General features: G+C 34.4%; 1 protein-coding gene across 1 annotated transcript in view; it reads left to right on the top strand.

Moving 5' to 3' along the window:
* Nucleotides 1-18,196, top strand: part of nwk (nervous wreck) — a 330,585-nt gene that overhangs the window by 109,428 nt on the left and 202,961 nt on the right. Inside the window, 1 exon segment of the mRNA XM_067119697.1 lies at nucleotides 16,336-16,433. Coding sequence (XP_066975798.1) covers nucleotides 16,336-16,433 — 98 coding nt within the window.

Consider the following 18,196-nt stretch of genomic DNA (forward strand, 5'->3'; position numbering starts at 1 on the left):
GAATGATTTATTGCTTGGTTAATCGAAATTCGTAATTAAATACATATACACAAATACTGTACTCGGAAATTTGAGTTATAGTAAAATATGCGTATTGTCGGTATAGAATACCCAATCCTTAAAAAACTATGAGAACATCGTGGCCCCGAGGATATTTTACAAAATGTAAATGGAAATATGGACCATTCCATACCAATGTTAAAATAGAAATAAACTACGTGTTCGTTCAGGTAGAAACAATTTTTTTTTTAAGAAGTTATTTGAAAGAAGTTGCACAACAATGAAGGTTTCTGTGGCCAAAATCCCAACACTTCAAGTACTTCAAAAAATCCAATAAGCCAAAGACGGTCTAGGCCGATACCGCCACTGAAATATTATAAGATATGATAAAATAAATGGAAATAATCTTATCAAGAATCTGAGTGAGACAATAAAACCACCACATACTTACTTGTGCCTGTTTGGATACGTCTCTTCCACTTAGGATGGTTACAGAGGGACGTTGCTCTTCCGATTCTCGGGAAATATTTTAGAAAAAGGTTGCCAGCCCCAAGTCTCTCAATATACTGGATACGAACCACCGTAATCGAAAACGATCTGCCTCACTCAGGAATCAAATCCCGTTATCTCGCGAGTATGAACAGCACACTGCCCGACCAACTGCTCCCACACACCAACAAAAAATTTCGCCCATTTATAATATTATTAATGACAACAAATTTATTTTTGTCTTTCATTATCTGTTTGATCTCCAAGATAAAAAAACAAACGAATATGTTTCAAGCTAAACAAGAATTCTAAAGTATTACCATGGCAATAGTTGTTAACGGCTTAATCTGGTTGCATTGGGAGAACATTCCGATTCATGACAGGTAGAAGGCGGGACTATTATATACCTTACAAAGCAAATTTCTTTGACAATTTTCATGGATGTATACTTTTTTATATATATATATATATATATATATATATATATATATATATATATATATATATATATATAAATATATACTTACCAAATACCTGATAACGACGCATGTTACCTCGAAAATCCTTCCAATTAGTGGAGTTCAAGGATATCTTTCTCATAGAGATTAAATACCTTCCTCATGAACAGGATACAAAAGCCTGTGGCTCGTTAACGTAGAAGAGGCCAAAGAGTTTTATATTTTAGTGAACTAAGGGATGACGGTTTTGTCAAAACAGTATACCACAAGATCTTATTTTTCGAACAAGTTTTCCCGCTGAGTGAGCATCACCAGTGCCACAAGGCCCCTAGTGAAGGAAGTTATCACTTTCTGCCCGTCGTCAGGAAGTTCAGTGTCTCGAGCTAGATAATTAAAGCTACATCATTTACCATTCCCATTTAACATTATTGGTTCCACCTGGTGTTGCCTTTCTTATCGTTAACTGAGCATCAGGTAAACTTTTCACTGCTTGGGACTAGAGGTTTTATAATAGAGGCATAGTTTTTTGACCGAGCTTGCGAGTCCATCCGTCCTCTCACAGGACTCGAACTTGGGTCCCCTAGCTTCATAACTGAGAATATTACCGACCTCACTGCAAGAAATATATATATATATATATATATATATATATATATATATATATATATGTATATATATATATGTATATATATATACACACACACACACACACACACACACACACACACACACACACACATATATATATATATATATATATATATATATATATATATAATATAATATATATAAATGTTACATGTTCGTAAAAACATATTTAAACCCTAACTTTGGGCTGTAAAAATGTTTGAACATCTTTTTAAAATACTATGTACACTGTATTTTAAATCTTTATTTATTTTTTAGAAGTAAAAATATAATCATTTTATTAATATTCTCAGGATTTATATTAGTACTTAGTCGAGAAATCACTTCAAACCAGAGAGAGAGAGAGAGAGAGAGAGAGTAGGAAGTTGCGACCTGAGTCGTATAAAATTGGAGAGGCTGGAGGTGTATAAATTAGGTCATTAATTATGTAAATCAGTGAAATAAAAATCGCTTTTTGTCTTTCTGTCTTTGTTTTACTGGAACTTTGTCGACCAGTGTGTTCTAACTAGAGTATCGATATGAGATGTCCACAGACCTTATGTGCCATTTAAAAACTCTGAAGGATTTCATACATTATACAATATCAACGACGACAAGAATGGCCAATGTCCAAAAGTAAATAATTTTGATAAAATACACTGATTACAATAAGAACGGCCCACGTCCAGAAGTAAATGATTTTGATAAAATACACTGATTACAGTAAGTAAAATAATCATTTGACAGTATAGGGTAAAATTACGATTATTAAAACGTCAAAAGGTAAAAAAGAAATGACCAAAATTAGTAAAAAAAAAAAAAAAAAAGTTTGATAACGGCACAATGAATAAGAAAGGTTCCAGTTCTCTGTTTATTGTCTTCAAACAATAAGGCGATTGATATTCTATTCGGCAATTCCCTGAATTGCTCATTTTGAAATGATAAAATTCATTGTCGCTTTCCATTCTTGTAACGCCAGTCTACATAAATCAATCACTCAATCATCAATCATTCCATCAATCTTCGTTTTCCAGGGAATAAAAAAAACTATTTCTACTTCTCACCAGTCATTCTTGAGTAACTCATTTGATGTTAACATGGGTGGCCATAAAAGTTTCAAATTATCAAAATAATTGTAAAGCAATTCCGACTTTGAAAGTCAGCTTAGTTTTCAATAAATTTTGAGGCCTAATCCCGCAAGAAATGAAAATACAGTTTATGTGTATAATTATATATATATATATATATATATATATATATATATATATATATATATATATATATATATATATATATATATATATATATATATATATACATATACATATACATATACACAGGGAAAATATTTATACATATATTATATTCCAACATTCTTAGAATGTACGCTGTGGCCCTATTCTTCCGGTCTCAATTCAATACTGCAATGGCGTACTCTTACGACATCAATGCTTAATGGTGCAAGACTTCTATACACTGAACCTCCTTTACAGTGACTCTTAACTAAAGACATATATATATATATATATATATGTATATATATATATATATATATATATATATATATATATATATATATATATATATATATGTAACCAGTAACCAGGGAATTTTTCCCGAAACCAACATAAATAAGTTTTCTTTACTAACAATCGAAAGAGTTTATTCTAAAAAAAAAATGTTTCCCCTAAAACCAACCACAATAATTTTTCAAAATTCAAAACCTAAAAGAATTTTCCTCATTCAAGAACAGAATTTCCCTATTACCAATTAAAAGAATTTTACACTCCAACGACCGATTTAAATTCTATAAGATACTTTCGCAGTACCTAACAAAACGTGTCCAATAACGGTTCTAGTTTATTCCTCGAAAACCAGCTTCAGTTATTCCCATTAATTAAATGTAAAAGTCACCAAATGGCCATTCAGTGAGTGACAGCTCATTTTTGCATTCACGAATAGCGTGAGACCCATGACGGCTAGTTACACCGGCAATTGAAAGACTGACTATGCGTGAAGAGGTGGCTATTAATTGTAGTCTTAATTGTAGTTTGTGTGTGGCTACACTGGTAACTTTGATTCTCAGTTTATTCGTTTTAATCAAAATGGTTTCCTTTTTATTCAAATGGCGAAACCACATGAAAATCAATAAGCACATTTCCTTACAGTGCTCCGAGGTATGCGTGTCTTAATGCAATATGCACAGATACATACATGTTATACAACACATATTACATACAAACAAACATATCCACTCTCTCTCTCTATCGATATATATATATATATATATATATATATATATATATATATATATATATATATATGTATGTATATATATGTATATATATGTAATTGGGCTTTGTGCTAAACAGAGAGAGAGAGAGAGAGAGAGCACACTAAAGTCTAAACCTAACATACGTGCGTGAAAGGTAAATATAATGTGTAAAACTAAACCAACTTTCTTCAAGAACACACACACACACACACACAAAATCGCCATAACCGTAAAGGTGAGAAAACCTCACTCACAAACTGTACCAAAGGGTGGCATCGTTACATCATCATCAAAAAAAAAAAAAAAAAAAAGAAGCTGGGATCAATTTGTGAAGCCCTTTTCGACATCAGAGCCGCAGTGATGGCTCAGGGGAAGAACGACCTCCCCTTGAATGATGCTTTTCCTTTCTCTCAACGTATGGGTTATCTTGATCTCCATTTCCCCACGATCTGTTCCGCGGTGGGAAGTGAGCGTTGGTCGTTAAGTATCTTTGAGGGGATTTATTTCACCCCCGACGTACAAAGATCCCGGAATATTCGTATTTCAGGATTTTCATACGTAGGAATGTGGGAACGGTTTGAAATTTTGGACCAAATATGAAATTACCTACTGCCATTTTAATATTATATACTTTCCGAAAGGATATAGATATCATCGGAATATGTATGTGTATATGTAAATGTATATATACATATATATATGTATATATAATATACATATATATATATTATATATATATATGTGTGTGTGTGTGTGTGTAACTTGATTGCAAACTTCAATGTTTTAATTGAGTAAGTTTTCATACACAGTAAAAAAAAAAAAAAAAATATATATATATATATATATATATATATATATATATATATATATATATATATATATATATATATATATCAAAAAGAAAAAGAATATAACCAAAAAGCTGAAAATATTACATAAAACGAAAAAAGCAAGAGAAGTGGGAAACGTGCACAATTCCGGAAAATATCTGTCCAGTCCCTCTCGAGAATAAAAGTATGATAAAAGTCATAGCAAAAGGGAAAAGACGAAGAATTCGATAACATAATTACAGGGTGGTATACATTTTTTTATATAAAACTCCGACGAGACGGGCAGCCTACTACCATTCTCTAACCCCCAGAAACTTTGGACTCTCAACAAAATATAAACAGACGGAAAAAGCGGTGATCAACTATGAAGAAAGCAATAGACCTACATTTATAATAAGCAATAGACCTACATTTATAATGCTTGCAGAGATGAAGGTCTGGGAAAACAAGAGGGTGAGAATTCTAAAGTTAACATGTCTTCTGGAGATATGACCTAAAGGGCGGCGGTAGGAAGTGTCATCTTATGAGAAACGGAGACATAAAAAAAAAAAACTTCTTAAGAGGAAAGCGAAAAAAAACCTAAGCGGAAGGAAACTTTGCCAGTGATTAAAACGATGCATTTTATTCTTTCAATCTTTGTAAAATGGGAAACAGAAATTCTGAGAGGAATATTCCAAACGGAAGCGGATGAGGCCAATTAAAAGTTTACACAGAGAAGAGAGAAAGAAAGAAAGAATAGGCGAAATTGGAGCCGGAATAGTTACATTCCTTGCGGGCAGGAGAACTCATTTAAATCGCATATCTCTCCAGGACAAACAGAAAGTCATTCAGAGTCCTAATTAAGATATTAAGCCAGAAATGAAAAACGCTCTTGAACTGAGAAGAGAACAAGGGCCGTTTTTATTATAACATAACGTGAAACTGAACATCAACCACAATTTAGAATTTTCAGTTATTTATTCATTTTAGTTGACGTAAGAATTTCAATACCAACTTGCAGTTTTAGCCTTTACACAGAAACTAAAATGTTGCTCTCATACCCTTTCTCTGGAAGGTCTCCTTGGCAATAAAGGCGATTATGACCTTGGATTTTAATACGTGATAAAAACCATCAACAGTGACCTTCACCTCTGACCATGAACTTTCAGTGTCGATGAACTGGCAGCTGAACTCTCATGTGAAGTGTTTTTCCTCTTGCTAAGCTGCAATTGCGTCCTTAAAGGGAACCAAACAAAACCTAAGTTATTTATTTGTCACACCGTTGCGAAGCAAGGGAAATCTGACCACTTTTAGAAGAAATGGTTGTAATCACAGACCTGTTGAATAACTTCCTGATACACTTACCCAATTCACTTGCCCTTGCAAGACAGAAAAACGCACTAAGGATAATGACACAAGACCAATCCACGTAAGAACGAGGCCATAAAAATGATGAGGCAATTTATATGCATAGGAAATAAATCCTCCTTCAGAAAAGATAGGGCAAAATCGACGGGATATCCTCTCTTTATTAATAGTCTGCTCATTAGCCAAGTTCCATCCAGCTTGTTGAGAGGGAGCACCTGTCATTCTTGAAAAATTTCTTTACTCAGGTTTTGATCAACATATATACGAAACTTTGTTAATTCTACCGAAAGGAATGCTTTGCTATCAACAACTGGCAAATCAGTACTTCGGATAGTAAAAATCAGCAAATATATGAGCGTAATATAATACAAATAAAATACAAAAATGAAATAATTTTGAGGAAATACATAATGCATGCATACATATGATATATATATATATAATATAATATATACCATATATATATAATATATATAAATATATTATATATATATATAATATATATATATATATATATATATATATATATATATTGATAACCCTATACGCATACATAAAACTGAGAAAATACCAGCATTATTCTTTATATATTCGTCCAGGCTTTCACGCTCTCCAGCAAGTCTCGGCTACCGACATTTATTCCACGTAATCCTTTAGCCCCGAACCTCCATAAAAGCGGAGGGCAAAATGCAACCACCGCAGGAATCACGAGCATATAACTCTCCGGTTAAAAGCTTGCTGGAGTCCAGTAATTTTCACATGCGAAAGTCATAACTGATGGGTTCACTCAGTCATACCATTCCGTTCACCATTCCGTTCCAGTATCTGGAATATTCAGCTTTCGTTTTGCATTTCTCAAATTACCTAACTTTCTTCTGCTTTCTTTTTATTTTTTTTTTCGAACTGTTGCCACTTGAGAAATGGAATTCTAATAACATATTTTTCCTTGATGTGACCGAGACTGAGTTTAGTAGACGGTGCCCTTACGGTGTCTTCGCTTTAAAAAATGGTCAATGTATTGCAAAAGAATATAAAGGAGTTGACAACATAATCAGAGAATGACAATCGTTTCTTTAACCACAATTGTCAAGAAATATTTTAAGTTTCTCTCTCTCTCTCTGATATATATATATATAATATAGATATATATATATATATATATATATATATATATATATATATATATATATATATATATATATATAGCCCTCCATGACCATACTTGTTGTGAAGCTACTAGTCTGTATAACTCACGTAATCTCTCTCTCTATCTCACACACACATACACACAAACGCAAACTTGTAGCAATAAAAAATATGAAAAATTTCTTTAGAGACAAAAAATAAACACTGCAATGCCAGAGAAATTCAAATCTTCAGAACATACAAGTAACCATAATTTACGAAACATTCTTCAGAACATTCCCCAGTCTTTTACAGGTCTTCCCCTCTACTGAAGATTCATCTGGCCGCGCACAGAATGTTCGAGTTTTCACCAACCCAAACTGAGGCAGTTACCAGTTTCTTTCGTGCCTGTAGTTATGTAATTTCTCTCTAAGAGCCAGACATCACAAAAGGGGTAAGTCCCCTAACAATCGATGGAAGCTAGACGTTGAGACATTCTGGAACACCCTCAGCTTTTTGCCGAGGGAAAAAGATTCTACTTGCATTCAAAGATCGACCTCCCTGAATGTTTATATTATCCCACACTAAATTACAATAAATAGCTATTGCAACACTCACGAAAACGCGAACGTTAGCCCGCCAACACACATGGTTATATATACGATACATTACTGCAAAATTTTCCTAACGATAAGTAATGACAGGAGTTTTTCCCCCGGGGTGTTGTGATAAGTTTTGAGCCATTACCGGAATTTCCGTAAGTGTTCGGTGATTTGTGAAACGTTAATAACGAGCATGATGTGTGTGCTTTTGACCTTTCACCTTCAATTTCTGTTTGTCCTGAGAAGGAGTGGTGGAAACAAAATTCCCGTCTGAGATATGGGAAAGCATACTCCGATGAAACTGGTGCTACACACAAGTGAATTTGACATGAAAAATATATGGTGACATTTACAGACACTGCCATTCTACACAAATTTATACGTTTAATACATTTATACGTTAATACATATATATATATATATATATATATATATATATATATATATATAGAGCCTCGATGGCACAGTCGGTTACAGCAGCAGCTTCGGACTTCGTAGAGGTCTGTGGCGCGGGTTCAAATCCGCAGCCGACTGATCACAGAGGCGGGACACGCTGTTATCCGTGTAGACAACCCGGGATTATGTAAGTAATCAACGGATAGGTTTGCTTTAAAAAGCAAATGGGTGTTACAGACTAAATACACACACAAAAACAAAGCCACTACAACATCTAAAACATAACAAACATCACACGTCTCGAACTCTCGACCTACCCGCGCAACAACTTCTCGCTGCTGGGAGAAAGGGCGTTGGGTCTAGTATGATACATGTAACATACGCTACCGGGGTCTAAGTTGATGCTCAGCAGGGCAGCCGATCGAGACTACGGTCTACCCCAAAGCCAAATCAAAGTCCTTCAAAAGGGCATCGTGCTTACCCCCATACAAAAATGGGAAAAAAAGCACGTTAAAAGAAGAAGAAGAAGATATATATATATATATATATATATAGAAGATATATATATATATATATATATATATATATATATATATATATATATATATATATATATATATATATATATAATGTGTGTATGTATTAACGTATACATTTGTGTAGAAATGGCAGTGTCCGTAAATGTCACTGAATATATAATATGCTTAAATCATTAGAATTGTTCACAGTAACTTGATGAAGGTCAGAAGCTAGTCAGAAAGTACTTCTGACCGAACAAGAAAGGTACCGGTTACTATGCAGTTATTATTTCACACACACATATATATATATATATATATATTATATGTACATATATGTAAATATATGTTATATATATATATATATATATATATATATATATATATATATATATATATATATATATTATATTATATATTTATATATATATGTTGAAAATCTAAGTTTATCTTTCCAAAGCCACTCCTGATCTCAACTTTCTGTTCAAGTGCGGTTATTTAAACAGAAATAAACAGCTACCAATTTACTACTACTATCCCTTCTTCGATGGCATAAAAATCGGTCCTTTGAGTTTCGAAAGTTTTTGGAACCTGTCTGTCCTGACGAAATGCTTCAATTTATTTAATTTTTCCATGTCCCCCCGACTGGTCTCCGGCAGCTGACTCGCATCTTGAATTCTTTGACAAAGAGAAAACTTATGTTCTATTATATTACCATTATATTAACCTCATTGCGCATGCTCTGCAAGATATTTCATAACTCTGACCATCCCATGCATTCAGATCTTCCCAGACTATACTATCCACCATTTAATGCTAGATATACAGTTAATTCCAGCAGCCTTGCCTTCCCCTATTCAGCACCACACAGGTTTCTAAAGGGTTTATTTTTGTTGAGACCAAATTGGAATTGAATCGTTGGAATTTCTGAAGTTGGTGCATATGCTTTGGGTTGAGTATGCTAGCATGATTCTCATTTCAAAATTAGTTATTTGGTTTATATATTAAATTTTGTTATTTCCTTATCTCTTTTCTTTATTATTTTTCTTTTATTGTTTCTTCTTGACTTCATACTTTACTGCACGGCTTTCATTATTGGGGTCCTCGGGCTTACAGCGTCATGCTTCTCCAACTTGCCTTGTAATAATAATAATAATAATAATAATAATAATAATAATAATAATAATAATAATAATAATAATAATAACATTAACGAAACGGTAACCAAAAGAACAAGAACGATAATACTAATTCTCAAGACTGAACTAAAAAGTTAAAAAATCCTAAAATTGATTTATTAATTTGACACAACGCACATAATTTAGTTAAACGGCAGCAGGCTAGTACAGGTAGATCTCAAAGTATACTGATTTTCCATACATAATACATACATACATACATACATATATATGTGTGTATATATACATACATTTACATACATATACATATATATATATATATATATATATATATATATATATATATATATATATTCCTAAAAAGCTCTTTACCTTATTATGATGCACTTTTACACATTAATTCAAATCTTTTTCCATAGCCCCTAACGTCCTATAAAGTCATTCATTTAGAACTCCATTATGTTTTCCCTTAGTACGGATTGTATTGTCCGCTGATGAATCAGTCCGACCGAAGCTGATCAAAAAATTCTTATGACAATAAGAGAGAGAGAGAGAGAGAGAGAGAGAGAGAGAGAGAGAGAGAGAGAGAGAGAGAGAGAGCACGCATGCGCGCAGTAGAAATATGCTTGCTACACAATCCGAAGTTAGATTAAACGACCATTGAAATAATAATAACAATAAATAGTAACTAACACAAAATAGGCGATTCCTTATAAACCACTCTTTTAATAAATATTTACATATAAGGAGCACAGTTCCGTGTACAAGTGTTAATTCGATTAACCATTTCTGAATTCATTAAAAATAATACCTGGAGAATGCTCTGAGCAAATGAACTTCGAACGGCTTTTTTTTTTTTTTTTTTTTACTATTTCTTAAATAAAGCGTGCGAAAAGGTGATGAATTTCAGATGGAAGTGGAGTCATTCAAGCATGTCTACCTGAAGCTGAAACACACACAAACCCACACACACACACGGATGCACACACCTGCATGCAAACGATTTCCAGAATCAGGTTCGTTCTGTTTTAAACCCACAGCGCCTCTGTTGACACGAGCTGAGAATTAAGCATATACCTGGGAATTAGCAGATGGTGATTTGTCACACCAAGGGTCAAGATGGGCCTGGGCTGGCATCCTTATCCTAAAACAACAAGAATCGAAAGAAATTTAGCAGCAATCTATAAATAACTTTTTATGACATCCTCTAACACTAAAGACGCAAATAACATATTTCGAGAACGGTTGGATGTATGCTAAAGAAATTTATACATTCTTTGGGTAATTCCCTCAAGATGCTACACATTTGGTGGATGTCTATGGAGATAAGGGGAAGTTTTTTCTTCCCTTTTTCTTACCTGGAAGTATATATCCACAGCCGATATAACAGAAGCCAATTGCATATGGCTGTTCAGCATCCACCATGAGTTATAATGATATCGGCTGCAGACATCTGCCTATAGGGACAGTCGGTATGGCCGAAAATAATCAGTTATTCATCGATCTCAAACTGAAGATAACTGTCAAGAGAGTTTGACTTAGCAAATATTACAAGACGTTTCATTACAATCACTTATCAATTTTCAATAATCATGCTAACTAACAGACAGATATAATCCTCTCGACGTAGGCAAACATCTAGATAAATATAACACACACACACACATGCAAACTGTCACTATTAATTCGTAGTCAACATCCTCCTGGGATGTACAGGCAACAAAGAGAATACTCACTAAACTATTTCTGCAACAAACTTGTTCTGCAACGGAACAAGTATTTAAACATTCTAAACATTCAATATTTCTCTTATTTACTTTTCATGACCGAATTAAAACCCATCCTGCCAGTAGTAATATCCTCGTCATTTTAAGAAATTGCATCTATAACGTAAACAGTTTTCAGGACCTCACACACTTCTTGTAAAATAACGAAAGGTTTTTTAAAGGCCAAAATTTCTTGGATAACATCAGATGTTACTCCGAAACTTCAATGCAGGCATAAAACTTCATTTACTTACAAAATTACCCAAAGTAAAAATCCGGGATTCATAGAAGGCATGATGGTACTGTGATGATTTAGATGTGATGATGTTTTAAAAGCTATTTGACGCCTTTACCTAATAAACATACAGACTAAATAAAATCTAAAATACACACACATACATTCATATATATATATAAATATATATATATATATATATATATATATATATATATATATATATATATATGTGTGTGTGTGTGTGTGTGTAAACATTATGTGTGTGTGTGTGTATAAACATTTATATATATATATATTTATATATATATATATATATATATATATATAAACAGAACGTAATGAACAAGTACGATTAAAATAATTCATTTACCAGCTCTACTCTAAATGCTGCTACACAGGGCCATTACTTACATCATCACAATCTCATTATCGCCATTAACCTACCATTAAATTTCAAGGCATCACCATTAATCACCAGCGTCATACACCAATATTATCACTCGTCATTATCGTCATTAAATTTCCTGTCGTCAGCAACCGCCAGTGTCGTCGTAGGTCGAAGTCACACTGAGATTCAATGAAAACTGACGTATCTTAGGAGTCAATGGAACCATCCAAATATCTAAGCATGAATTAGCAACAGTGCAAGACGTTTTTAGCTTTCATTAAATTCTTCAGATTATTATATTCACCGTAAAACAAGGAAGGTGCCGACAATGAATAATATTCGGTGGAACTTTGTCATTTTGACAGGTAATTTGTATCACAAATCAGTGATTCATTTTAATTTTCAAAATACTCGTAACCTTTCTCCTGATATTGATGATGATGGATGACTATGCATTTTGAATAACAGTATTACTTTTTATTTATTCCATTCCACTGCATTCAAACGAGACAAATATGTCTGTATATAAACTGAAAAAATCTACACACATTTACTGCCAGTGAAATATGAACCACAGATATTAAACATTTAAATGAAAAAGTATTCATGCACAGCTAAGAAGAACACACAGGTAAATTAACAAAGTAAGTTTTCCAAACTCACTAAAACTCAAACGAAAACCGAGACCATAAATTCATGAAATACAGTTGACATGTTACAATCATTTAAAAACCAACAGACATGGAGGAGAAAAATGTTGACGAATAAATATAGAGACCACAATTACATAAAAACCAACCCTAAAATACGAGAAAAAGGCGCGTAAGAAAAAATAAAGTGCCACTCACAGCCAAATGTCCCCCGCTAGCATTCGCGTGAGTCGAGAGCGTAAAATGTTTAATGCTTAAAGCATGAGGACCACTGGAAACACTGCACTTTTCCTACGCGACGGGGAAAGTTGCACTTGAACACCTGCGAGTGTTAAGGCGTAAGGGTCTAAGCATATCAAGTCCACAAAATGCGAGGCAAAAATGTTTCAAGAATAACATGCATGAGCGTGGACGTGACACTGGGAAATGTCATTTTAAATATGACAATCTCTGCACGTTTGGTTTTGTTTCCTTTTCCTTATTTACATTTTTTATCTATTTTCGGTTCATTTTGTACCACGAAAACTCATTATTCTAAAGCCTTTCTTTGAGTAGCATTTGAATCAGCAAGAGAAGTCTCAAATAATTAGGGCACCTGGGAGCAGGATAAATAACATCGAATAAGAGGCTGACGAACTTCTTAAAAAGCTTCAGGACTACTTATGAAAATTCTGGAAGGTTTTTTTAATACTTGAGTGGCACAATGACTTCTGTCTTGTTTTCTGTGAAGCAAACCTTTTCGGGTGGTAAGGAGTTTTTCTGAAAATCTAATTTGACTGACATAACCAGAGCTAATGAAGACCTGAATTTCAATAATCAAGAAACTTGGGAGATGGATAACCCAGGATGTGAAGAAGTCACAGCACGGGTGATACAGCTGAAACTTAAGCGACACGTCATATACCAAGTTACAGTTCTACGGAAAGAACAGAGTCAATTGGGAACTGAAAATCATAGCTAGGGTACCAACGAAAGGCGACCAGACTGAGCCTGGCAACTTCAGAGGTATTGTAATTATGCAGGATGTAATGAAAAAAAAAATGCAATATGCTTATTCTTAATAAGCTGAAGAAAGCAACTGATAATAACCTCAGAAATGAAGAAACTGTCTTTAGAAGAGGCAGGGGTAGCAAATCTCAAATATTTGTGTTAAGATATTACGACAGTGTATGGAATGTAAAAATTCATTATGACCACTAATGTTGATTACGAAAAGGCATTTGATAGTGTCCGCAGAATAACATTGCGGATGGTCTTTCATCACTACAATATTTCCGAAAATTCAGCCAGGATGACAAGCATTGAGAAGAATCTTTTGCACGGTGCAATTTGCCAAAAGATGACAAGGCCTTTGTAGGCCCACCTCTTCAATATGACTGAAGATAATCTTTAAAGTTTTCTTATCCCGACGTCCTTGCTTTATATTGGCTGCCTCGGCTTTCTATCTTAGCCTGAGCTAAGACTGGCCCAGACATTCCCGTGCGACAGGTTGATGGATGGGGGCGAAGACTTATGAAGCCCTGAAGTAACAACAGCTATTTCATATGGATTAGAGTCCGGAAATTTTATTATGAAATATTATCGGTTTCATTTAACTGTTTATTATAACATTTCATTCTCTTCTTTATTTAATCTATTACACAAAAGTGTTCCGTCTCATATCAGCTTTGTACACTGTACAGATGAAGACCTTGAACAAAGTATTTTCTTAACCCGAGCAATCAAAGCTTAAGTTCGTTTTAGAGGAGGAAATCTAGTTACATTTTATTAGGCAAAAGACAATATTCTTATCTACTTCATGCCTAGAGAATGCCAGAAAAAGGATGATGAAAAAACTGGTATAATTGTGAACAACAATTTAAAATACTGTTGGTTCCTAAACATTCGACTCGAAGAAAGCGTTTGGCAGCCATGTGACTACCACATGGACATTCAAAACTATCACTGTTAGTGTAGTAACTAATGACTGATATTTACTGACAACGTCGGAAAAACGACATGTAATTTAAAACCATAACCCCGCCCCCTACAAAAGAAAGTTACAACGCATAAACAAAGGTGAAATCAGTCATTAAAGATTAAAGTATTTTCTTCTTTTTTAAAAAAACTAAGTAGTGTTCTTAGTTTTCTGAAAAGAAAACTATTGTGCCGACTTTGTCTGTCTGTCCGCACTTTTTTCTGTCCGCACTTTTTCTGTCCGTCCTCAGATTTTAAAAACTAATGAGGCTAGAGGGCTGCAAATTAATATGTTGATCATCCCCCCTCCAATCATCAAACATACCAAATTGCAGCCCTCTAGCCTCAGTAGTTTTTATTTTATTTAAGGTTAAAATTAGCCATAATCGTGCGTCTGACAACGATATAGGCCAGGCCACCACCGGTCCGTGGTCAAAGTTCATGGGCCGCGGCTCATACACCATTGTACCGAGACCACCAAAAGATAGATCTATTTTCGGTGGCCTTGATTATACGATGTACAGAAAACTCGATTGCGCCGAAGAAACTTCGGCGCATTTTTTACTTGTTACATTTAAGTTGAATCTCATGAAGCATGATCACACGGCGCGCAGAATATTTTCGCGTTTTTATTTCACAAGAAAGTCACAAAATTAACGCAATTGTTAATACAAGATGTATCTGGGGTTCCTTAATAAACAACACTGCTAAACAAAAATGAACAACTCAAAATTGCATATACGAAAATACTTCAGCCTCAAATAAAAAAAATTCACCCGTTCTTCCATTTATATAATACACTCATGGTACGAATAAAAGCGAGCTTAAAAATCCTCCGACTACCGCAATCCAAAACGCATGAATAAAAAATGAGGCGTTGATCTCAAAAGTTCAAGTAAACACAAAACATGGACCCCAAAAATGCATTGCAAGCTAAGCCTGATTTAGGATAAAAAAGACATCACAGCTACACAAAGAGACTTGAACTGCCACTCAGTAAATATTATCTTAAATCTCACTACCTGCTGCTGACAATAATTTGCCCTTCGTTACACTACTTGGCTTCTGTGGAGGTCGACTATTCCCTTTATGCAGAATTTTCTTTCTTATTCTGTTTTCGCCATTCATACAACTTACTTTACTTTTTAGATGGTGGCTTATCTCTCCCTTTGCGGTGAGGGACCGCTTTTTTTTTTTCCTTTTTCTTCTTTACTTCAGGTACTGGCTAGATAAGGTTGTGGGTTGCGGTTTCGAAGTATTTCTCATTTTAAAACAAAAAATAATATACTGTCTTTGACAAACAAACCAGTAAATTAATTTTCAGGAACACAATCTCTGCTGCCATCATAATTACATCATGCAATTACTGATACAATGAACTCCTGAATTACATTTTCTTCAAAGATAACCTATTTCATTCAAATTGTTTTCAGTGCATCAGAATTTTTTTTACTACGATAAAGACGGAAGTAAATTGACTTAAAGTTTCCCTTTCTTCCTTTCTGATCAAATATCTTTTTCATCTTTTCAGGGAAGCTACCTAAAAGTGTGCAAAAATCTTCACGGTGAACAAGTCTCCAAATTACAAGCGAAAAATCAACAGGAATGCGATCTCTTAGAAGATATTAGGTAAGTTCCCCCCTTATTTTATGAAGAAAAATCAGTTAATTTCGTTTCAATACTTTTCAGCATTCCAAAGTTCAATTCATCAACTTCCTACACGAAAATTTACACGCGTCATGCTCATTTTTTATATGTAAATGATTCTAGAAATGTAAATCTTTATCATTTGTTTTTCATGCTTTAGTTTCTTCTTGGAATACTGCACACAGCTGCGGTAACAAAATAAATTAGGAGGTACATTTCTCCGATTAAGAGCGGATTCAGTTATGTTAATGCCATCAGCTACCTCGTAGCTAGGGAGAGCTCTTTTGCATTGTTTTACGCAAACATGAGCTGGAACTCGGCAAAGCATAGCATCCTCCCTTTACTTTTGATTAAGCAAAGCGCCAATATCTCGAGTATGATAATGAAGTGAGCAGCCTGCAAGGTACCTAAGAGCTTCAAATATTTATACAAATCACACAGATCTCTTTTACTTTATATTTTAATTTTTTTCCATCTCAGTAATAACAATATAGCATCCTTATGCGATTACAAAAAAAAAAATAATAAAATGAACACGTTTGAGCACATACCCTTGCAAGAATTGAAGCAACCAAAAGGCAATGAACCGGGCACGCCTAAGGTTACTCCTCCAGAAAAAAAAACAAAAATATGAAACTCAGAATGTAATCTATATTTCAATATTGAGGAAAGTAAAAAAAGAAAAATAAAAATCAAGAGGCGGTTCTACGTCCCCCGCCCAACCCTCTCAATAAAATGAAAGCTTTCCGCAATTTACTCAAAATTTGCTCTAAAATTTGCTCTTCCGAACAATTTCCTCTCATCACAGCCAGACCTAAGCCTAAAATAGTCCTCAAACCTTAAGGAGCCCACGATTTAGATCCAACCTCAGCTCTATTAAATCAGTGGATTGGGATTATATGAAATTTAGCTCAAATTCCGTGGAAATCAGCAGCCCTCGAATGACATGGCTCACTGACTATTTCATATCCACTCCTACTATCTCCTTAGAATGCTCTCCTTATGCCCGTTTTTCCTGCTTCCTACAATCGTCTATCTTTCGTCTTTCAAGAGGCGGGTCGGTCATTTTCTTCGGGGATAATCTTATCATTTTCTCATCAAGTCTGCGATCAACAAGCACACCCGGCTTTCAATACACATAGCTGTGTACATTTTGCACTCCTACTACGAGAGGGCTACAAAGAATTATATGGGTAGAGGAGTCTATAACATATACTTCCATTCGAATAGACACCTTAATTAAGTAAAAAAAAAAAAAAATAACAAATAAATCACAAGAGTATGCCCGTTATTTCATCTATTCTATTCTTAAACTGGCCATTAGCAGAACTGTTCGCAACCGCAGCTGGTAGTCTGTTGCAAAGTGAGGCTATCCTTTATTTGATGGTGAATCATTTTAGTTCCAATTTCCATCCACTGGCTGACAGAGAAGAGAGGAACTACCTAGAAAAAACTGAGAGAGAGAGAGAGAGAGAGAGAGAGAGAGAGAGAGAGAGAGAGAGAGAGAGAGAGAGAGAGAGAGAGAATCACCTCGAATAAAAAACTGACAGAGAGAGAGAGAGAGAGAGAGAGAGAGAGAGAGAGAATCTCTAGGATAAAAACAGAGAGAGAGAGAGAGAGAGAGAGAGAGAGAGAGAGAGAGAGAGAGAGAGAGAGAGAGAGAGAATCGCCTAGGATAAGAAACAGAGAGAGAGAGAGAGAGAGAGAGAGAGAGAGAGAGAGAGAGAGAGAGAGAGAGAGAGAGA

The sequence above is a fragment of the Macrobrachium rosenbergii genome, chromosome 17, assembly GCF_040412425.1.
Source record: "Macrobrachium rosenbergii isolate ZJJX-2024 chromosome 17, ASM4041242v1, whole genome shotgun sequence".
In the NCBI taxonomy this organism is placed as follows: domain Eukaryota; kingdom Metazoa; phylum Arthropoda; class Malacostraca; order Decapoda; family Palaemonidae; genus Macrobrachium; species Macrobrachium rosenbergii.